At 52.1% G+C, this 21,459-nt stretch overlaps 1 protein-coding gene across 1 annotated transcript in view; it reads right to left on the reverse strand.

The window, feature by feature from the left end:
* The window catches only part of atg2a (autophagy related 2A), a 58,074-nt gene that overhangs the window by 23,114 nt on the left and 13,501 nt on the right, over positions 1–21,459 (reverse strand). Inside the window, exons 2-11 of the mRNA XM_033015214.1 lie at positions 19,617–19,779; positions 17,472–17,618; positions 15,482–15,584; positions 12,288–12,474; positions 10,265–10,438; positions 6,762–6,858; positions 4,640–4,801; positions 3,531–3,682; positions 1,336–1,420; positions 583–889 (exon numbers count right to left, since the gene is read on the reverse strand). Of these exons, the coding sequence (XP_032871105.1) occupies positions 583–889; positions 1,336–1,420; positions 3,531–3,682; positions 4,640–4,801; positions 6,762–6,858; positions 10,265–10,438; positions 12,288–12,474; positions 15,482–15,584; positions 17,472–17,618; positions 19,617–19,779 (1,577 nt within the window). The remainder of the gene's footprint in view (positions 1–582; positions 890–1,335; positions 1,421–3,530; positions 3,683–4,639; positions 4,802–6,761; positions 6,859–10,264; positions 10,439–12,287; positions 12,475–15,481; positions 15,585–17,471; positions 17,619–19,616; positions 19,780–21,459) is intronic.

The raw sequence follows: 21,459 nt of genomic DNA on the forward strand, positions 1-21,459 counted from the left end.
CCTTGTGGCTAAGGGGATCAGAGGGTATGGAGAGAAGGCAGGTACGGGATACTGAGTTGGATGATCAGCCATGATCATATTGAATGGCGGTGCAGGCTCGAAGGGCCGAATGGCCTACACCTGCACCTAATTTCTATGTTTCTATGTTTCTAACCCTTCTTCAGACTGATAGGGGGTAGCGGGGAGAAGGGAGCCTTTGATTTTCCAGCATCTGCAGTTCCTTCTTGAACAGAATAGTGAAAGGCCTGGATAGAGTGGATGTGGAGAGGATGTTTCCACTAGTGGGAGAGTCTAGGACCAGAGGTCACAGCCTCAAGAATAACAGGATGTATGTACCTTTAGGAAGGAATGAGGAGGAATTTATCTTGTTAGAGGGTGGTGATCTGTGAAATATCTATATCGTCTAGGACTCGACCCAAAACGCCGCCCATTCCTTCTCCCCACGGGCGCTGCCTGTCCCGCTGAGTTACTCCGCAACTTTTGGGTCTATCTTCGGTGTAAACCAGTATTTGCAGTCCCTGCTTCCTAGAACTTGTGAAGGTTTGGACTCTGAGCCGTGAGACAGTGTGTTGACTCATGTACCTCAGGTTACTCTGTGGACAGGCCTTCTCGAAGTGGGCCCTCAAGTGGCTGAAGTCTCTGTCGGTGAAGATGCTGTCCTTGAAGTAGGCCAGCTCCGTGTAGTAGTGCCGGGCTGTGGCGTGGAGGGGGGCCCCAGCATGGAGGTTGGCCCCAGTGTGGAGGTTGGCCCCGCTGGGTGCAGGCTCCGCCGTGGGGCCCCCCGGCAGCGGCTCCAGGTGCAGCACGGTGGCGGTCAGGCCCCCCAGGCTCAGCTTCAGCAGCACGTCCATCTTCACCCCCTCCATGGGCGGGGGCTGCTGCGCCCTGCCTAGGGTGAGAGGGAACAGAGGGGAGAGTGGGGGGGGGGGGGGGCAGGTTTAGCGGTAGGGACTCGTTCCCCTTCCATCCCCTACTCCCACCATCTCACCTCCCCCCTCCCCACCTACTCACCCCCTCCTCACCTCCCTCCCCCCACATTCCCACCTCCCCTCCCCACCCACCCTTTACATCTCAACTCCTCTCCCCTCCCCTTCCAATCCGTCCCACCTTCCATCCCCCTCCCCCTCCCCTCTCCCAACCCTGAGGGAACAGGTCTGCGGGTTAAGTGATGGGCGCCCCCCCCCCCCCCCCACTGCTCCCCTCTCCCTCCCCCCTCTCCTCCCCTCTCCCCACGTCTCCTAGCCCTGAGGGAACGGGGCGGCGGTTATAGCGATGGACACCCCTTCTCCCTACCGCTCCCTCTCCCCCCCACCCCCCTCAGCCGCACGCACTCACCTTGCTGCCTGTTGATGCCCTGCAGGTTGGGGAGGGTGGAGGGGAAGAAGGAGCTGCCGTGCTGGCGGGGGGAGCCCATCGCAAGCTGTGAGAAGAGAAGCCCGTTAGAGTGACGGCCCTGGGAACTGCACACGACCAACCTCTCTCTCTAGAGACCTTCCCGCCACAGCGTTGCCCCAGTGTCATAACCTCCTCCTTGTGTCTGGCCAACACTGACACTGTTGCCAGGACTCGAGGGTGTGAGCTATAGGGGGAGGTTGAGCAGGCTGGGACTCTATTCCTTGGAGCGCAGGAGGATGAGGGGTGATCTTACAGAGGTGTAGTGTAGTTTAGAGATACAGCGCAGAAACAGGCCCTTCGGCCCACCGAGTCCGTCCCGACCAGCGATCCCCGCACACTAACACTATCCTACACACACTAAGGACAATTTACACTTATACCAAGCCAATTCACCTTCAAACCTGTACATCTTTGGAGTGTGGGAGGAAACCGAAGATCTAGGAGAAAACCCACGCAGGTCACGGGGACAACGTGCAAACTCTGTACTGACAGCAACCGTAGTCGGGATGGAACCCGGGTCCCTGGCGCCGTGAGGCAGCAGCTCTACCCGCTGCACCACCGTGCCGCCCGGACCACAACAAACCAACGGGTAGTGAGGAGCAGGAAAGGGGGGAGAGAGAATCTCAGAGGTTCCCCCTGCCCCCCCTCACTCAGTTCAGTGTAGTTTACCGTCACATGTACCGAGGTACAGTGAAAAGCTTTTGTTGCGTGCTAACCAGTCAGCAGAAGGACAATACATGATTACAATCGAGCCATTTACAGTGTACAGATACATGGTAAGGGAATAGCGTTTAGTGCAAGGTAAAGCCAGCAAAGTCCGATCAAGGATAGTCCGAGGGTCACCAATGAGGTAGATAGTAGTTCAGCACTGCTCTCTGGTTGTGGTAGGATGATTCAGTCGCCTGATAACAGCCGGGAAGAAACTGTCCCTGAATCTGGAGGTGTGTGTGTGCGTTTTCACACTTCTGTACCTCTTGCCCGATGGGAGAGGGGAGAAGAGGGAGTGACCGGGGTGAGACTGGTCCTTGATGATGCTGCTGGCCTTGCCGAGGCAGCGTGAGGTGTAGATGGAGTCGATGGAAGGGAGGTTGGTTTGTGTGTGTGATGGTCTGGGCTGCAACTGTTCACAATTTGCTGTAATTCCTTGCGTCCTTGGACGGAGCTGTTCCCAAACCGTGCAGCGACACAAATAGACACAAAATGCTGGAGTAACTCAGCGGGACAGGCAGCGTCTCAGACTGTGGTCAACCCGAAACATCACCCATTCCTTCTCTCCAGAGATGCTGCCTGTCCCGCTGAGTTACTCCAGCATTTCGTGTCTATCTTCGATTTAGATACATAGAAACATAGAAAAATAGGTGGAGGAGTAGGCCATTCGGCCCTTCGAGCCAGCACCGCCATTCCATATGATCATGGCTGATCATCCACAATCAGTATCCTGTTCCTGCTTTCTCCCCATATCCCTTGATTCCGTTAGCCCTAAGAGCTAAATCTAACTCTCTCTTGAAAACATCCAGTGAATCGGCCTCCACTGCCTTCTGTGGCAGAGAATTCACAGATTCACAACTCTCTGGGTGAAAAAGGTTTTCCTCATCTCAGTCCTAAATGTCCGTCCCCTTATTCTTAAACTGTGTGTGACCCCTGGTTCTGGACTCCCCCCCAACACGAGGAACATTTTTCCTGCATCTAGCCTGTCCAATCCTTTAAGAATTGCATATGTTTCTATATTTAAACCAGCATCTGCCGGTTCTTTCCTACACGTGCTGTGACTCATCCTGATAAGATTTCTACGCTCCCCCCCTCCCTCTCCCTCGCTCCCCCTCACCCCTCCCCCGCTCCCCCCTCTCCATTTCACCCCTCCCACTCCCCCCCTCTCCATCTCACCCCTCCCCCGCTCCCCCCTTCTCCCGCCCCCCCCCTCGCCCCTCCCCCTCTCCATCTCACCCCTCCCCCCTTTCTCTCCCCCTCCCTCCTCTCCCGCTCCCCCCCTCTCCCTCTCACCCATCTGACCCTCACCCCTCTCACCTCTCCCCCCTCTCCCTCTCACCACTCCCCCACTCCCCCCTCCTCCCTCTCCTTCTGACCCCTCCGCTCCCTCCCCCCCTCTCTCCCCCCCCCATCCGCGGTCTACTCACCCCTGTGCCCATTGAGGGGGGCTGTAGCGGGGAGGCGCTGCGATCGCTGCACATGGAGCCGTCCAGATCCACATCGGAGAGCTCGCTGCCCGACTGCACGGAGGTGACACTGCTGGTCATGGGGGCCATGGAGAAGAACATGTCGGAGGGGGCTGGGGAGAGGAACAGAGTGGACCATGAGGGGAAGACCCTTGCCGCCTCACAGCGCCAGAGAGCTGGTCTCTCCGCTGACTGGATGGCACGCAACAAAAACGCGTTTGCACTGTACCTCAGTACATGTGACAATAAACCAAACTCATCTATTGGACTTCCAAGTTATAGCTTACACCAGCCGTTATTCCATTTATCCTGTATCTGTACACTGTGGGCGGCTCGATTGTAATCATGTATTGTCTTTCCGCTGACTGGATAGCACGCAACAAAAAAGCTTTTCACTGTACCTCGGTACACGGGACAATAAACTAAACGACCCCTAATTTGAGGAAGGACATTCTTGCTTGAGGGAGTGCAGCGTAGGTTTACAAGGTCCTCAAAGAAACGTAACGAATAGTGAAAGGCCTGGATAGAGTGGATGTGGAGAGGATGTTTGCACTAGTGGGAGAGTCTAGGACTAGAGGACACAGCCTCAGAATTAAAGGACGTTAAAGGAGAGGGAGAGGAATTTCTTTAGTCAAAGGGTGGTGAATCTGTGGAATTAATTGCCTCAGAAGGTTGTGGAGGCCACAAGTTAGTGGATATATATACGACGGAGATAGATAGATTCTTGATTAGTGCGGGTGTCAGGGGTTATGGGGAGAAGGCAGGAGAATGGGGTTAGGAGGGAGAGATAGATCAGCCACGATTGAATGGCGGAGTAGACTTGATGGGCCGAATGGCTGAACTCTGTTCCTATGAATCCGTGCTTATGTACAGTGACTGAGGTGTAAATGGAAATAGATGTCACTGTAACCTCCGTACATCCGGCAGTAAGGTGCCATGGAATCAGCGATCGGATTTGGCGGGATAGGTCGGGAAAACCTGGCAACCCCCCACCCCCCTCCCCCCCCCGCTGCCCCGGTGCTTTTGCCGACCGACCCACAACCCGGTCGTGGTCCCCAGACGCCCCTTACCTGCCGTCTCGGGGCCCACGAGTGAGTCCAGCTCCTCGGCCTTGGCCCGCGCCAGGCTGCGGCCCGAGTGCAGCTGCTTGTTGAGGTCCTGCTCGATCAGCTTGAAGTCCTCGGGGTCGAGGGGCCGGCTCTTGCTCAGCTTCTCCCTCAGCCCGCTCACCTCTGCCACAAGAGAGGGGGGGGGAGACACAGTGAGTGGCGGCAATGCCATCCGTACACAACCGCTGAGAGTTCTCCCGGACCGAGAGCTTGAGGGTGGCGCGGTGGGGCGGGAGGGTGGGAAAGAGGAGCAGGGTGGTTTGGAGCAGAGGGTGACACAGAGAGGCAGTGAGAGGCACGATGGCTCTGGAGGGCGGGACAGAGGGGCAGAGGGTGGCACAGACAGGCAGGGTGGCTTGGAGCAGAGGGTGGCACAGAGGAGCAGAGGGTGGCACAGAGGGGCAGAGGGTGGCACAGTGGGGCAGAGGGTGGCACAGAGGGGCAGAGGGTGGATTGGAGCAGAGGGTGGCACAGAGGAGCAGAGGGTGGCACAGAGGGGCAGAGGGTGGCACAGATGGGCAGAGGGGCTTGGAGCAGAGGGTGGCACAGAGGAGCAGAGGGTGGCACAGAGGGGCAGAGGGTGGCACAGGCGGGCAGGGTGGCTTGGAGCAGAGGGTGGCACAGGGGCAGAGGGTGGCAGAGGGGCAGTGAGAGGCGCGATGGCTCTGGAGGGCGGCACAGAGGGACAGAGGGTGGTACAGAGGGGCAGAAGGCAGCACAATGGCGCAGGAGGGCAACACAGACGTGCGGTGAGAGGCACAGTGGCACCAGCGGGTGGCACAGAGTAGCAGAGTGTGGCGCAGCGGTAGAGTTGCCACCTCACGGGTTCGATCCCGACCGCGGGTGCTGTCTGTACGGAGTTTGTATGTTCTCCCTGTGACTTTTCTCCGGGTGCTCCGGTTTCCTCCCACACGTGTGGGTTTGTAGGTTAATTAGCTTGGTAAGAATGTTAACTTGTCCCCAGTGTGTGTGGGTTTGTGCTAGCCTGCGGGGATCGCTGGTCGGGGCGGTCTCGATGGGACGAAGGGCCTGTTAGTGCGCTGTATCTCTAAAGTCTAAAGGCATGTATGGGATGGGCGAGTTAAAATGGCCCCCAGCGTGCCTGTGCGTGCTGGAATCTGGAGGATGGGGGGAGGGAGTTGATCAGAGTGCGGGGAGATTGACGATCAACATTGAAGGGTGCTCAATGGTCTTCATTTTAGTCTTTTGAGATACAGAGTGGAAACAGGCCCTTCGGCCCATCGAGTCCGCACCGGCCAGCGATCACCCTATGCACTAGCACTATCCTCCACACATTAGGGACAATTTACAATTTTATCAAAGCCATTTAACCTACAAACCCGTGGGAAGTACCGACGGATGCCGGTTTACACCGAAGATAGACACAAAACTCTGGAGTAACTCAGCGGGACGGGCAGCATCTCTGGAGAGAAGGAACAGGTGACGTGGTTGGATCGAGACTCTTTGTCAGAGACTACAAACTCACCCACAAACGTGGACGTCCTTGGAATGTGGGAGGAACCTGGAGCACCAAGAGGTCACGGGGCGAACATGCGAACTCCGTACAGGCAGCACCCGTCGTCGGGATCGAACCCGGGGTCTCCGGCTCTGTGAGGCAGCAGGTGTACCGCTGCGCCACCGTTTTTACTCGTGGACATTTCTCAACATGCTGACAAAACGTCCCGACTTACCTGATGCCCCGGGTACCTACGACTGGCATTACGAGCCGCTACGATATATCTACGGACTCCGCTACGGACATTCTCCGAGGGGAAAACTCGGGAGAATTCGTGAGTAACTCGGGAATGTGGGACAGGGGCTTTACGCAGAGATTTCCATGCAGCATTGACGTTCTTTTTGAAACGTGGATCCAGCTGCTCCTCGACCGACGATGGGATTACGTTCCGATAAACCGAAAATATCGCAAGTCGACAACGCATTTAGTGCACCGCGACCACGTGGCGGTCAGTGACGTGCGCCTCGCTGCCTCCGCCCAGCGTTTGCCCGTCGTAAAGACGACATATCGCAAGTCGAAGCGTCGTAATGCGGGGAGCATCTGCACGGGGGAAACGGAGCCACTTACCCGAGAGATTGATGGTGCTGAGAAAATCGACCAGGTTGGAGATGTGGTGAGGGCTGAGGAACAAGTGCAGCGATCCCATCTTCCCGTCTACTTCCAACTGCAAGGAGGAAGCGACAACAGTCAGAACATGTCGAGCAAAGGCCAGCAAGTCAAGGGGCCGGAAGAAGAAAGGAAGAGGAGGAGACAGTGGGCTGAGGGAGAGCTGACATTGTTAGCTGCGGGCTAGTTAAAAACGAGTTGCAGACAATGATACTCAACAAGATGACCTTGAAACTAATACGGAGTTAAATGTGGCCCTTGTGGCTAAAGGGATCAGGGGGTATGGAGAGAAGGCAGGTACAGGATAGAAACATAGAAACATAGACAATAAGTGCAGAAATAGGCCATTTGGCCCTTCGAGCCTGCACCACCATTCAATATGATCATGGCTGATCATCCAACTCAGTATCCTGTACCTGCCTTCTCTCCATACCCCATGATCCCTTTAGCCACAAGGGCCACATCTAACTCCCTCTTAAATATAGCCAATGGACTGTGGCCTCAACTACCTTCTGTGGCAGAGAATTCCAGAGATTCACCACTCTCTGTGTGAAAAATGTTTTTCTCATCTCGGTCCTAAAAGATTTCCCCCTTATCCTTAAACTGTGTGACCCCTTGTCACCAGTGTGTGTAGAAGGGGAGGAGAAAGCAAGGACTGAAATTAGAGAAGTCAATGTTCATACCGCTGGGGTGTAAACTACCCAAGCAAAATGTGAGGTGCTGCTCCTCTAATTTACGGTGGTCCTCACTCTGGCCATGGAGGAGGCCCAGGACAGAAAGGTCGGATTGGGAATGGGATGGGGAGTTGAAGTGCTGAGCCACCGGGAGATCAGGTTGGTTATTGCGGACCGAGCGGAGGTGTTGGGCGAAACGATTGCCAAGCCTACGCTTGGTCTCACCGATGTGGAGCAGCTGACACCTAGAGCAGCGGATGCAATAGATGAGGTTGAAGGAGGTGCAGGTGAGCCTCTGCCACACCTGGAAAGACTGCTTGGGCCCTTGGATGGAGTCAAGGGGGGAGGTAAAGCGATAAGTGTAGCTTTTTTTCCCTTTTTTTTTCCCTCTTCAAAAACAGAATAGCAAGGAAAGAGATGTTCACACTAACTACTTCCATTCAAATGCTTTCCCTTGTTCAAATGCAGTACAACATTGGATGAACCATTAAGGAAACAACTTCAAACACACGGGAGCAGGCCCTTCAGTTTAGGATGGAACAAAAGTGAAATGTGTTATAACAATGTCGTTATTTAAAGACAATACTCAAATAGTGTAACGCTGATGCTTTTTCAAAAACCCATCCTTCTTTCTTGTTCCAAAGAGAAACAGGGATCTGCCACTGATATCGCACTGATAATGTCTGAAGAAGGGTTTCGGCCCGAAACGTCGCCTATTTCCTTCGCTCCATAGATGCTGCTGCACCCGCTGAGTTTCCCCAGCAATTTTGTGTATCTGCCACTGATATGTGTTTAAGAAGGAACTGCAGATGCTGGAAAATCGAAGGTAGACAAAAATGCTGGAGAAACTCAGCGGGTGCAGGAGCGAAGGAAATAGGCAACGTTTCACTGCCCAACGCATCACTGGTTCCTCACTCCCCTCCATTGAGTCTGTCCAGAGCAAGCGATGTCTGCGAAGGGCGCTCAACATCGTCAAGGACTGCTCTCACCCCAACCATGGACTGTTTACCCTTCTACCATCCGGGAGGCGCTACAGGTCTCTCCGTTGCCAGACCAGCAGGTCCAGGAACAGCTTCTTCCCGGCGGCTGTTACACTGCTTAACTCTGCACCTTGGTGATTGCCAGTCACCCCCCCCCGGACACTCCTTCCCCCCAAAAAATTGCACTACTACGACTGTATGTACGTATATATATTTATTGCTCATATTCTATGTTCGCTCTTCTAGGGAGATGCTAACTGCATTTCGTTGTCTCTGTACTGTACACTGCACAATAGCAATAAAGATTGAATCTGATCTTCGGCCCGAAACGTTGCCTATTTCCTTCGCTCCATAGATGATGCTGCACCCGCTGAGTTTCTCCAGCATTTTTTGTCTACCTTCGATCTGCCACGGATATTTGGCCAGCTAGTTTCATTTTAGTTCTAACATGTACAGTTTTGGTCTCCTAATCTGAGGAAGGACATTCTTGCCATAGAGGGAGCACAGAGAAGGTTCACCAGACTGATTCCTGGGATGTCAGGACTTTCATATGAAGAAAGAATGGATAGACTCGGCTTGTACTCGCTAGAATTTAGAAGATTGAGGGGGGATCTTATAGAAACTTACAAAATTCTTAAGGGGTTGGACAGGCTAGATGCAGGAAGATTGTTCCCGATGTTGGGAAAGTCCAGAACAAGGGGTCACAGTTTAAGGATAAGGGGGAAATCTTTTAGGACCGAGATGAGGAAAACATTTTTCACACAGAGAGTGGTGAATCTGTGGAATTCTCTGCCACAGAAGGTAGTTGAGGTCAGTTCATTGGCTATATTTAAGAGGGAGTTAGATGTGGCCCTTGTGGCTAAAGGGATCAGGGGGTATGGAGAGAAGGCAGGTATGGGATACTGAGTTGGATGATCAGCCATGATCATATTGAATGGTGGTGCAGGCTCGAAGGGCCGAATGGCCTACTCCTGCACCTATTTTCTATGTTTCTATGACAGGGGCATAACTATTCATCCTATCCCAAACTCAGGTTTAATTTTGTGTTAAACCAATTTACTTTTTCAAAAATTCAATAAATGGAGACCATATTCTAACAAAAATATTCTGGTTTGTCAATTAAGACAAATCTTATTTTTTCCAAGTGCAAGGCCTCAGTCATTTCCGTAATAAACCTTCCGTTCTCACCATCTCCATCATGGTCTGATTTGGCTCGGCCACCAAGCACGACACCTGGAGGCTGCAGCGAATCGTCCGGTCAGCAGAGAAGATTATTGGCTGCAACCTTCCCTCCATTGATGAACTGTACACTGCAAGGGCCAGGAAGCGAGCGGGCAAGATCATCTCTGACCCCTCTCACCCTGGCCACAAACTCTTTGAATCACTTCCCTCTGGAAGGCGACTCCGGACTGTCAAAGCTGCCACAGCCAGACATAAAAACCGTTTTTATCCACGAGTAGTAGCTCTACTCAACAGCCAAAAATCTGTAGCCTCCCCTTGCTGTGGTATTTTGTTGGTTCACATGCTTGATCAATGGTGTTTTATCATTAATGTTTTATTATTATTAATGTTTAGTGTTTTCTGAGTCATTCATAACTGTCACTGTATGTCATGTTGTTACTTGTGGGCGGAGCACCAAGGCAAATTCCTTGTATGTGAATACTTGGCCAATAAACTTACTTACTTACTTAATCCACATTTTAATCGCTGTTTTTTCCCCAAAATGTCAGTATTAATTTTTTCTCAGTTATTAGACTGTAATCAAGAAATTGTGGTAAAGTTTGTAGTATGTTCTGATAGCATTTCTTACCTTGGGTCCAGGTAGCGCATCGTTCTGCTTGAGTTTCACCGTCATCTCCAGGCAGCCGGTGCAGCTGCCGATCTGCACCAGATGCGGAGGCACCGTGGCCGCTCGGCCCTTCGCAGTCCCGCTGCTCGCTCCGGGGGCACGGTCCGATTCCTCGCTGGCGTTCTCCTCCGTCTGCTGCGGAGAGAGAGATCGTCGCTTCAGTTTCCCTCGTCGCCGTTATTTCTCTTTTGCGCGGAGGACGCCGACACAAACAACGCCGGGGCAACTCAGCGGGACGGACGGCAACATCTCCGGAGAGAGAACGTTTCGGGTCGAGACCCTTCTTCAGATTTCTCGACTGGAAACGTCACCCGTTCCTTCTCTCCGGAGATGCTGCCGCCCATCCTGCTGAGTTACTCCAGCATTTTGTGTCTATCTTCAGACTGAGAGTCAGAGGGAGCGGGAGATACAGAGATAAGGAAGTGTAAGGTGTGAAAACAGGACAAAGGGGATGGAGATCAGAATTAAAGGGCGTTCTTTTAGGACGGAGATGAGGAGAAATTTCTATAGTCAGAGGGCGGTGAATCTGTGGAATTATTTGCCGCAGAGGGCTGTGTAGGCCATCAATGGATATTTTTAAGGCAGAGATAGCCAGATTCTTGATTAGTGCGGGTGTCAGGGGTTATGGGGAGAAGGCAGGAGAATGGGGTTAGGAGGGAGAGATAGATCAGCCATGATTGAATGACGGAATGGACTTGATGGGCCGAATGGCCTAATTATACTCCTATTCTTTATGACCGTATTAAGAAAAATGTAGAATAGATCGTTGTTAGCTGGGAGAAGGTGACAACAAAGCAAACAGAGATAAAATGTAGTCGGAGACAGTCAGACTGGTGGGAGAACTGGGAAGGGGAGGGATGGAGAGAGAGGGAAAGCAAGGGCTATAAGTTGGAGAAGTCAATGTTCATACCGCTGGGGTGTGAGCTGCCCAAGCGAAATATGAGGTGCTGTTCCTCCAATTTGCGCTGGGTCTCACTCTGATGCAGCGCGGAAACAGGCCCTTCGGCCCACCGAGTCCGCGCCGACCAGCGATCCCCGCACGCTAACACTATCCTACACACACACACACAAGGGACATTTTATGATTCACACCAAGCCAATTAACGTGCAAACCTGTGGGTCTTTGGTGTGTGGGAGGAAACAGAAGATCTCGGGGAAATCCCACGCAGGTCACGGGGAGAACGGACAAACAGACAGTGGAATTCTCTGCTTCAGAGGGCGGTGGAGGCGGGTGCTGTGGATGCTATCAAGAGAGAGCTAGATAGGGCTCTTAAAGATAGCAGAGTATGGGGAGAAGGCAGGAACGGGGTACTGATTGGGGATGATCAGCCATGATCACATTGAATGGCGGTGCTGGCTCGAAGGGCCAAATGGCCGACTCCTGCACCTATTGTCTATTGTCTATTACAGGATATTGAGTTGGATGAACAGCCATGACTCGGCTTGTACACGCTAGAATTTAGAAGATTGAGGGGGGATCTTATAGAAACTTACAAAATTCTTAAGGGGTTGGACAGGCTAGATGCAGGAAGATTGTTCCCGATGTTGGGGAAGTCCAGAACAAGGGGTCACAGTTTAAGGATAAGAGGGAAGTCTTTTAGGACCGAGATGAGAAAATCATTTTTTACACAGAGAGTGGTGAAACTGTGGAATTCTCTGCCACAGAAGGTAGTTGAGGCCACAGTTTATTGGCTATATTTAAGAGGGAGTTAGATGTGGCCCTTGTGGCTAAAGGGATGGAGAGAAGGCAGGTACAGGATACTGAGTTGGATGATCAGCCATGATCATATTGAATGGCGGTGCAGGCTCGAAGGGCCGAATGGCCTACTCCTGCACCTATTGTCTATGTTTCTATGTTTCTATTGACAGTGCTCGTGGGCGGGTTCGAACCCGGGTCTCTGGCGCTGTACGCGCTGCAAGGCAGCAACTCTACCTCTGCGCCACCGTGACTGCCCACTCACTCCTGGGGTATGAAGGTCCTTACCTGTGGTACAGGGGACGAGGCTGGGGGGTCCATACGCTGCTCTGGGACATCCTCGTAGTGTAGGAGCATCCCGGAGAGTTGCAGCACCTTGTGCACGAAGGCTGGCGGTTGGTGGATGTCAATGGGGATGGGCTCCTTCCTCGAGCTGCCGACCGAGTCCTTCACTGCCTCGTCACAGTAATCCAGCCTGGGGGGTGGAGAAAGACCACGGGGGAGACGGGGTGAACATACAAGCAGGGCTGGATATACGTATAAGATAGACAAGCTTAAGCTTAGGGCCTCGAGATCTAGGGGGGCCTACTCACCTCACTGCCTCACCGACCATCCGCCCACCGGGACCTCCTACTCTTTGCCCGCTGACCCTGGCCACTCCACCGCCCTCCCTCCAGCAGCCCGCAGCTGTCGCCTTACCTGCAGCCTGGACTCAGCACCGGGCCTGAAGTTTCCACGCTGCAGATTCCCACTCCCCTGGGTTTGACTGCGCTGGGTCCTGGTGCTAGGCCCCCCTAACCCTGGTAATCTCAGTGGCTGTTCCACTAGGTCTTCCCCATTCCCCCTCAAACCATGTGACCCCAGCTCTTCCCCCACCCACATTACAGTCCTCATACCCCCCTGACCACCCACCACCCCTCCACCAGACATCGTCTTGGCCTCAGTCCACTCACCTGCCTTCCTCCAGCCCCAACCCCCATCCCTGCCGCAGGCCCAACACTCCAGAGCTTCAAACGGCGATCCAGGTAAGGCATCGCCCGCTCCGCGGTGAATCCAATATGTATTTTAAAACCAACTGTTTAATGACAACATACAGTAGGATCTAAAAGTGTCACACTGTCACTGTCGGGTAGTCATGGTCCTCTAGTCGTGGGGGTGGGGGATTGGGAGGGGGGGGGGGGGCCTCACAAGTGAAATAGCTTAGGGCCTCTCTTCATCTAAATCCGGCCCTGCATACAAGGAGGAAATATTTAACAATGAAGGGCCTGTCCCACTTTCACGATCTAATTCACAACCTTTTTTACTCGTGGACATCTTTCATCAGGTTAGAAAAAACGCCCCGGGCCTACTTGATGCCACGAGTACCTACGACCAAAGATCCTATAGCGGAGCAAGATAGACCACTCCTTCTAAATGCAATGGGCTGACGTGTAGTACGGAACGGAGCTGAACGTGGGCATTTTTTTCATCCATTTTAGTAACCCGACCCGACTTGTATGCAGTGTAATCAACGTTGCGGGGGGACAGTTTGTGTTAATAAATTATATTTCAGAAAATGAGGAGAAGATTTTTACCAAATAACTTTTATTTTTACGAGGATGTTTCCGTAACCGGCTTCCGTCTCCGCACTAGTATCTTTGCTCCGCTACGGGATCTTTGGTGCGGAGACGGAAGCCGGTTACGGAAATGGGGCTGAAAATTACCCATGAATCTGCCCATGACCGTACTACGCGTTTTTCGTCGAGTGGACTATCTTGCTCTGCTATAGGATCTTTGCCTACGACTAGCATCACGGCCTGCTGCGACCTTCCTACGACCTCGTGACGACCAGGCTGCGAGTATGAGTCAAGGGCAAACTCGGCAGAGGTGGTGAAAGTGGGACAGGCCCTTTAGGGCTGAGAAGAGGAAAAACGTTTTCACCCAAAGAGTTGTGAATCTGTGGAATTCTCTGCCACAGAAGGCAGTGGAGGCCAATTCACTGGATGTTTTCAAGAGAGAGTTAGATTTAGCTCGTAGGACTAACAGAATCAAGGGAGTGGTGAGTTTGTGGAATTCTCTGCCTCAGAGGGCGGTGGAGGCCGGTTCTCTGGATGCTTTCAAAAGAGAGCTAGATAGGGCTCTTAAAAATAGCGGAGTCAGGGGATATGGGGAGAAGGCAGGGATGGGATACTGATTCTGGATGATCAGCCATGATCACATTGAATGGCGGTGCTGGCTCGAGAATGACCTACTCCTGCACCTATTTTCAATGTTTCTATGAGATAGCCACATAAAATGCAGGAGTAACTCAGCGAGACAGGCAGCACCTCTGGAGAGAAGGAATGCGTGACGTTTCGGGTTCGGGCCCTGAGAGCCTGGGGAAAGGGAAACCAGAGATATGGACGGTGATATGTCGAGGGATGTCGTACAAATGGATGAGAGATATGGAAAAAAGTCACGATAATAAAGCCATTGGTAGCTGCGGGCTAGTTGAAAATGAGTTGCAGACAATGAGACTCAACAAGATGACCTTGAAACTAATACAAGTTGGATGGGGGAGGGACGGAGAGAGAGGGGATGCAAGGATTACTTGAAGTTAGAGAAATCAAGACATAGAAACATAGAAAATAGGTGCAGGAGTAGGCCATTTGGCCCTTCGAGCCTGCACCGCCATTCAATATGATCATGGCTGATCATCCAACTCAGTATCCCATCCCTGCCTTCTCTCCATACCCCCTGATCCCTTTAGCCACATCTAACTCCCTCTTAAATATAGCCAATGAACTGGCCTCAACTACCTCCTGTGGCAGAGAATTCCACAGATTCACCACTCTCTGTGTGAAAAATGTTTTTCTCATCTCGGTCCTAAAAGACTTCCCCCTTATCCTTAAACTGTGTGACCCCTTGTTCTGGACTTCCCCAACATCGGGAACAATCTTCCTGCATCTAGCCTGTCCAACCCCTTAAGAATTTTGTAAGTTTCTATAAGATCCCCCCTCAATCTTCTAAATTCTAGCGAGTACAAGCCGAGTCTATCCAGTCTTTCTTCATATGAAAGTCCTGACATCCCAGGAATCAGTCTGGTGAACCTTCTCTGTACTCCCTCTGGGATGTAAGCTGCCCAATCTTAATTGACTATTATAAGTTTAATTTAGTTTAGAGATACAGCGCGGAAACAGGCCCTTCGGCCCATCGAGTCCATGCCGACCAGCGATCTCCGCACATTAACATTATCATACACACACTAGGGACAATTTTTAAGTTTACACCGAAGCCAATTAACCTGCAAACCTGCGGATCTTTGGAGTGTGGGAGGAAACCGAAGATCTCGGGGGAAACTGAAGATCTCGGGGGAAACCCACGCAGGTCACGGGGAGAACGTGCAAACTCCGTACAGACAACAACCGTAGTCGGGATGGAACCCGGGGTCTCCGGCGCTGTGAGGCGGTGACTCTACCCGCTACGCCACGGCGTTACCACGCGTGAAGATGGCCGCCACTCACCTCTTGATGTGCACCTCCAGGGCCACGCCAGGACCAGAGCCGTCGGCAGTGTGCTCCACTCGTACAATGGTGTCCAGGAACGTCACCTTTATCCTCCTCAGCACTGTCGGGACAAAGGCAAAATTGACTGAGGGGCTTTGACCACTTTGACCTGAAGCAGGTACCACCGAAGAACGCCACAACGACTCTGAAATAACTCAGCGAGACCGGACCGGCAGCGTCTCTGGAGAGAAGGAACGGGTGACGTTTCGGGTCAAGACCCTTCTTTCAGACTGAAGAAGGGTCTCGACCCGAAAAACATCACCCATTGCTTCTCTCCAGAGATGCTGCCGGTCCCGCTGAGTTACTCCTGCATTTTGTGTCCATCTTCAAATGACGTCACGTGCTCCAGACGGCTGTGAGGACGCATGAAGTCGCGCGGGACCGTCGCGCCTCAACGTGACCACGAGTAATTAGCGTGCCAAGGACACGTAAGTGGGACAGGGGCTTTACTCCAGCACTTAATCGAGAAAAACATTTTTCACACAGAGAGTGGTGAATCTCTGGAATTCTCTGCCTCAGAAGGTAGTTGAGGCCAGTTCATTGGTTATATTTAAGAGGGAGTTAGATGTGGCCCTTGTGGCTAAAGGGATCAGGGGGTATGGAGAGAAGGCAGGTACAGGATACTGAGTTGGATGATCAGCCATGATCATATTGAATGGCGGTGCAGGCTCGAAGGGCCGAATGGCCTACTCCTGCACCTATTTTCTATGTTTCTATGTTTCTATCTTCTTCTTAAACTCCACTGTCTTAGTGCAAGATAAAGCCAGTAAAGTCCGATCAAAGATAGCCCGAGGGTCTCCAATGAAATAGATGGCAGTTTAGCACTGCTCTCTAGGAAGGTTCAGTTGCCTCTCATATATCACTTGGGCAGCTTACACCCCAGCGGTATGTACATTGACCTCTCTAACTTCAAGTAGCCCTTGCTTTCCCTCTCTCTCTCTCTCTCTCCATCCCCTTCCCCTTCCCAGTTCTCCCACCAGTCTTATTGTCTCTGACTACATTTTATAGAAACACAGAAAACAGGTGCCGGAGGAGGCCATTCGGCCCTTCGAGCCTGCACCGCCATTCCTTGTGATCGTGGCTGATCGTCCCCAATCAATAACCCGTGCCTGCCTTCTCCCCATATCCCTTGACTCCACTAGCCCCTAGAGCTCTATCTAACTCTCTCTTAAATCCATCCAGTGATTTGGCCTCCACTGCCCTCTGTGGCAGGGAATTCCACAGATTCACAACTCTCTGGGTGAAAAAGTTTTTTCTCACCTCAGTCTTAAATGGCCTCCCCTTTATTCTCAGACTGTGGCCCCTGGTTCTGAGCTCGCCCGACATTTTTCCTGCATCTAGCTTGTCCAGTCCTTTTAAAATTTTATATGTTTCCATACGATCCCCCCTCATTCTTCTAAACTCCAGTGAATACAAGCCCAGTCTTTCCTCAGATGACAGTCCCGCCATCCCAGGGATCAATCTCGTGAACCCTCAATCACAAGGATGTCCTTCCTCAAATTAGGAGACAATTTTTCTCTGTGTTACCATCTCCCACGTCCTTATTTATGTATCTCCTTCTCCCCTGACCTCAGTCTGAAGAAGGGTCTCGGCCCGAAACGTCACACATTCCTTCCCTCCAGAGATGCTGCCTGCCCCGTTGAGTTACTCCAGCATTTTGTGTTTAAGAAGGAACTGCAGATGCTGGAAAATCGAAGGTAGACACAAAGTGCTGGAGAAACTCAGCGGGTGCAGCAGCATCTATGGAGCGAAGGAAATAGGCAACGTTTCGGGCCGAAACCCTTCAGGGTTTCGGCCCGAAACGTTGCCTATTTCCTTCGCTCCATAGATGCTGCTGCACCCGCTGAGTTTCTCCAGCACTTTGTGTCTACCATCGGTTGAAGCCAGAATCTCCAGTTCCTCCCGACACCTCTGCCGTCCAGCGGGTGGTTTAACTGACCACACGTACCTGTCTCTATGGTCTGAGCAAACATCTCGAGACCCTCCAGGGGCTGGGTGGGCTCCTCGGGCTCCTCCGACTCCTTCAGACATTCCTTGGCGAGCTGCATGCTGGTGGTCATGCAGGAGGACCAGCTGGGAGACTCTGGCCCTGGGGCTGTCAGGCAGAGGAGTGGGGGGGGAGAGAGGGTGGAGAGAGAGGGGGAGCGAGGGGAGGAGAGAGAGGGGTAGAGAGGGGGAGAGAGAGGGGGAGAGAGAGGGGGAGAGAGGTGGTGAGAGAGGGGGAGAGAGAGGGAGAGAGAGAGGGGGAGAGAGGGGGGAGAGAGGGGGGAGAGGGAGGGGGAGAGGGGGAGAGTGGGGGAGAGAGGGGGAGGGGGGGAGAGAGGGGGAGAGAGAGGGAGAGGGGGAGAGAGGGAGAGGGGGGGAGAGCGGGGGAGGGAGAGAGGGGGAGAGGGAGAGAGAGAGGGTTAGACACTGCAGGAGGGGGCAGGTGTTGAATGTATCCTCAATAAGGATTGTAACATAGTTCTCTAGTAGTTTATTATGGATATATGTCTGTATTGTATTATGGTGGGGGGAGTTCTGGCTTGTTTTATTGTAGTGTAAATATTATTTTTTAATAATTGAATACATTTTTTTATCTTAATTTTTTTTTTTTATTTAAAAAGGAGGGGCGGCACACACTCCAGCGCAGAGTAATGTTCCGTTTAGCTGTGAGGGATGGGGAGGAGGAACAAGGGGGGGGGGACTTGGCGTGGGGGGGGGGCTTCGTGAGGGAGGGGGTAAGACGAACAATGGACAACAGAGGTCCCGGCGTGCAGGGGGGGGGGGGAGGGGACCACTATGAGGGGGGGAGGGGGGAACAACGGTGGACCTGGTGCGGGATACTCTGTAACTCTGTTGTCGCCCTTTATGTGGCGACCGTTTGCATACCGTGGGTACGCAAGCAAAGAATCTCACCCCGACTTGTCACACGTGACGATACTGTCTATTCATTCACTCGTTCGTTCATGGTAGAGATTCACCGTGGACACAGGCCCTTCGGCCCGCGCCGACCAGTGTTCCCCGTACACTGTATGGGAATCCCCGTCCGTTCTGGCCTTTCGGGCGGCACGGAGGCGCAGCGGTAGAGTTGCTGCCTTACAGCGCCGACAGTGTTGAGACCCGGGTTCGATCCCGACTACGGGCGCTGCCTGTACGGACTTCGTACCTTCTCCCCGTGACCTGCGTGGGTTTCCCCCGAGTACTTCGGTTTCCTCCCGCACTCGAAAGACGTGCGGGTTTGTAGGTTAATTGACAGTACAAATGTAAAAAATTGTCCTTAGTGTGGGAAAGTATTAATGGGCAGCAATCGCTGCTTATCTCTAAACTAAACTAAACTGTTAGAGATAGAGTCATAGAGCGCGCAGACGGGTGGGGAGGGGGGGGGGTCGGGGGTGAGCAGAGTGGGTCAGGTGTCGGATATCTGTATAATTAAAATTCTCATCTCGACCACTTCCTGTCTGCGTGTATATTGATTTTAGCAAAGACGCTATGATTTTTGGCTATCTGACTCACAGTCCTCCTCCACTGAGCAGGCCCCGAGGATTTTTCCCATCGATGAAAAATGAAAAAGTTATGAGTGTTTAAAAAAACCTTGTGTGTGTGTGTGTGTGTGTGGTCTCAGTGACTGAGCTACCAGCCCAAGAATCCATTCAGCCCACAATGTCCAAACTAGCCTTCTGGAAACCAGTCCCTTTGGCCCACAACACCATGCTAGCGCTCCAGAGACTGGCAGGCTAACTGGCCAGCAATATTGGAATTGGTGGAGAGGTGGAATATTGCGTTGGGGGGCCGGCCCTCCCGTGTGAAGCTGGGACCATACGGGTCCCACTTAGTCCAGTATGAAATAAAATCCGTAAAAGCTTGAAATACTCAGTAGGTCAGGCAGCAACAATTGAGGGGGAAATAAGGAGCAAATCCAAATAACTTGGTCCGAACAAGGGTCTCGAGCCCAAACGTCTCCAGAGACCGTTTCCTTCTCTCCAGAGATGCTGCTGCTTGACCCCGCTGAGTTACTCCAGCCTATCGCTGCCGCCCTTCAGAGGTGCGGGATGAACTCACGACAGGAACACAGGCCCAACTTTGCCCAGAGCCGGGCCGGCGGCAGACTCACCGAAGCAGTACTTGGGTCGGCATGTCAGCTGCAGGCCGGTGACCTCCACGGTGCAGTTGTCGGTGATGAGGGCGGACCAGGGGATGGTCACCAAGATGCTGCCAATGAAACCGTCTGTGATCTCCAGCGGGGCCCCCAGCGAGTCCAGCAACTCATTCAGCGACTGCAAAACGCCAAGGGTCAAGGGTCAAGACAATGACATTCTGACACAACAGAATATGTAAACATAGTACACTGTGAACAATATGAGAAGTCACGTCAAGCCACATTTATTTCTACAGCATATTTAAAAAACAACTTTCGTTGGCCAAAGTGCTTTACCTTGGTGGAGTTACTAACGTTATACAACAGTGGTTCATGGATTAAGTACATACATCACTACATACATATAGCCTTCGCTCAGAGGACGTCAAGAAAGGCTTGGGAGTAGAGATGAGCTTTAAGTCTCGACTTAAAGGAGTCAATGGAGGGGGCAGTTCTGATGGGAAGAGGGATGCTGTTCCACAGTCTAGGAGCTGCAACCGCAAAGGCACCGTCGCCCCATAAGTTAGGTCTTTATTCTCTGGAGCGCAGAAGGTTAAGGGGGGACTTGATAGAGGTCTTTAAAATGATGAGAGGGATAGACAGAGTTGATGTGATCAAGCTTTTCCCTTTGAGAATAGGGAAGATTCAAACAAGAGGACATGACTTCAGAATTAAGGGACAGAAGTTTAGGGGTAACATGAGGGGGAACTTCTTTACTCAGAGAGTGGTAGCGGTGTGGAATGAGCTTCCAGTGGAAGTGGTGGCGGCAGGTTCGTTGGTATCATTTAAAAATAAATTGGATAGGCATATGGATGAGAAGGGAATGGAGGGTTATGGTATGAGTGCAGGCAGGTGGGACTAAGGGAAAAAAGTTGTTCGGCACGGACTTGTAGGGCCGAGATGGCCTGTTTCCGTGCTGTAATTGTTATATGGTTATATGGTTATAACTTATGCCTAGACCGCGGGATAAACAGAGAAACATAGGAAATAGGTGCAGGAGGAGGCCATTCGGCCCTTCGAGCCCGCACCGCCATTCATTGTGATCATGGCTTATCGTCCCCAATCAATAACCCGTGCCTGCCTTCTGCCCATATCCCTTGATTCCACTAGCCCCTGAAGCTCTATCTAACTCTCTCTTAAATCCATCCAGTGACTTGGCCTCCACTGCCCTCTGTGGCAGAGAATTCCACAAATTCACAACTCTCTGGGTTAAAAAGGTTTTTCTCACCTCAGTCTTAAATGGCCTCCCCTTTATTCTAATAGCCCTGTCCCACGGTACGAGTTCATTCCAAGAGCTCTCCCGAGTTTAAAAAAAAATCAAACTTCTGGTAAGCACGGAGAATGAACGTAGCGGGTACGTCAGAGCTCGGGGACGTCTCTTAGCGCTAACGGCAGGTACTCGGGAAGACTCGCTAACGGCAGGTAAGCACGGGAAGACTCGTGAAGATTTTTCAACATGTTGAAAAATGTCCACGAGAGCCCCGAGTACCGACGAGTGGCCATTACCGTAAATCTCCGAGTTCGAATCAGGGCAAACTCGGGAGAGCTCTTGGAATGAACTCGTACCCTGGGACAGGGCTTTAAGACTGTGTGTGGCCCCTGGTTCTGGACTCGCCCAACATTGGGAAAAATTTTCCTGCATCTAGCTTGTCCAGTCCTTTTATAATGTTATATGTTTCTATAAGATCCACCCTCTCATCCTTCTAAACTCCAGTGAACACAAACGAGGGAGAAAAAAAAGTTCAGTGTCAAAAAAACAAAAGATAATTGTGCAATAATAATAAAAATAGTCTGTTGTAGTTCAGAGCTTATTTGGAGG

Source organism: Amblyraja radiata, chromosome 45 (genome assembly GCF_010909765.2).
Source record: "Amblyraja radiata isolate CabotCenter1 chromosome 45, sAmbRad1.1.pri, whole genome shotgun sequence".
In the NCBI taxonomy this organism is placed as follows: Eukaryota; Metazoa; Chordata; class Chondrichthyes; order Rajiformes; family Rajidae; genus Amblyraja; species Amblyraja radiata.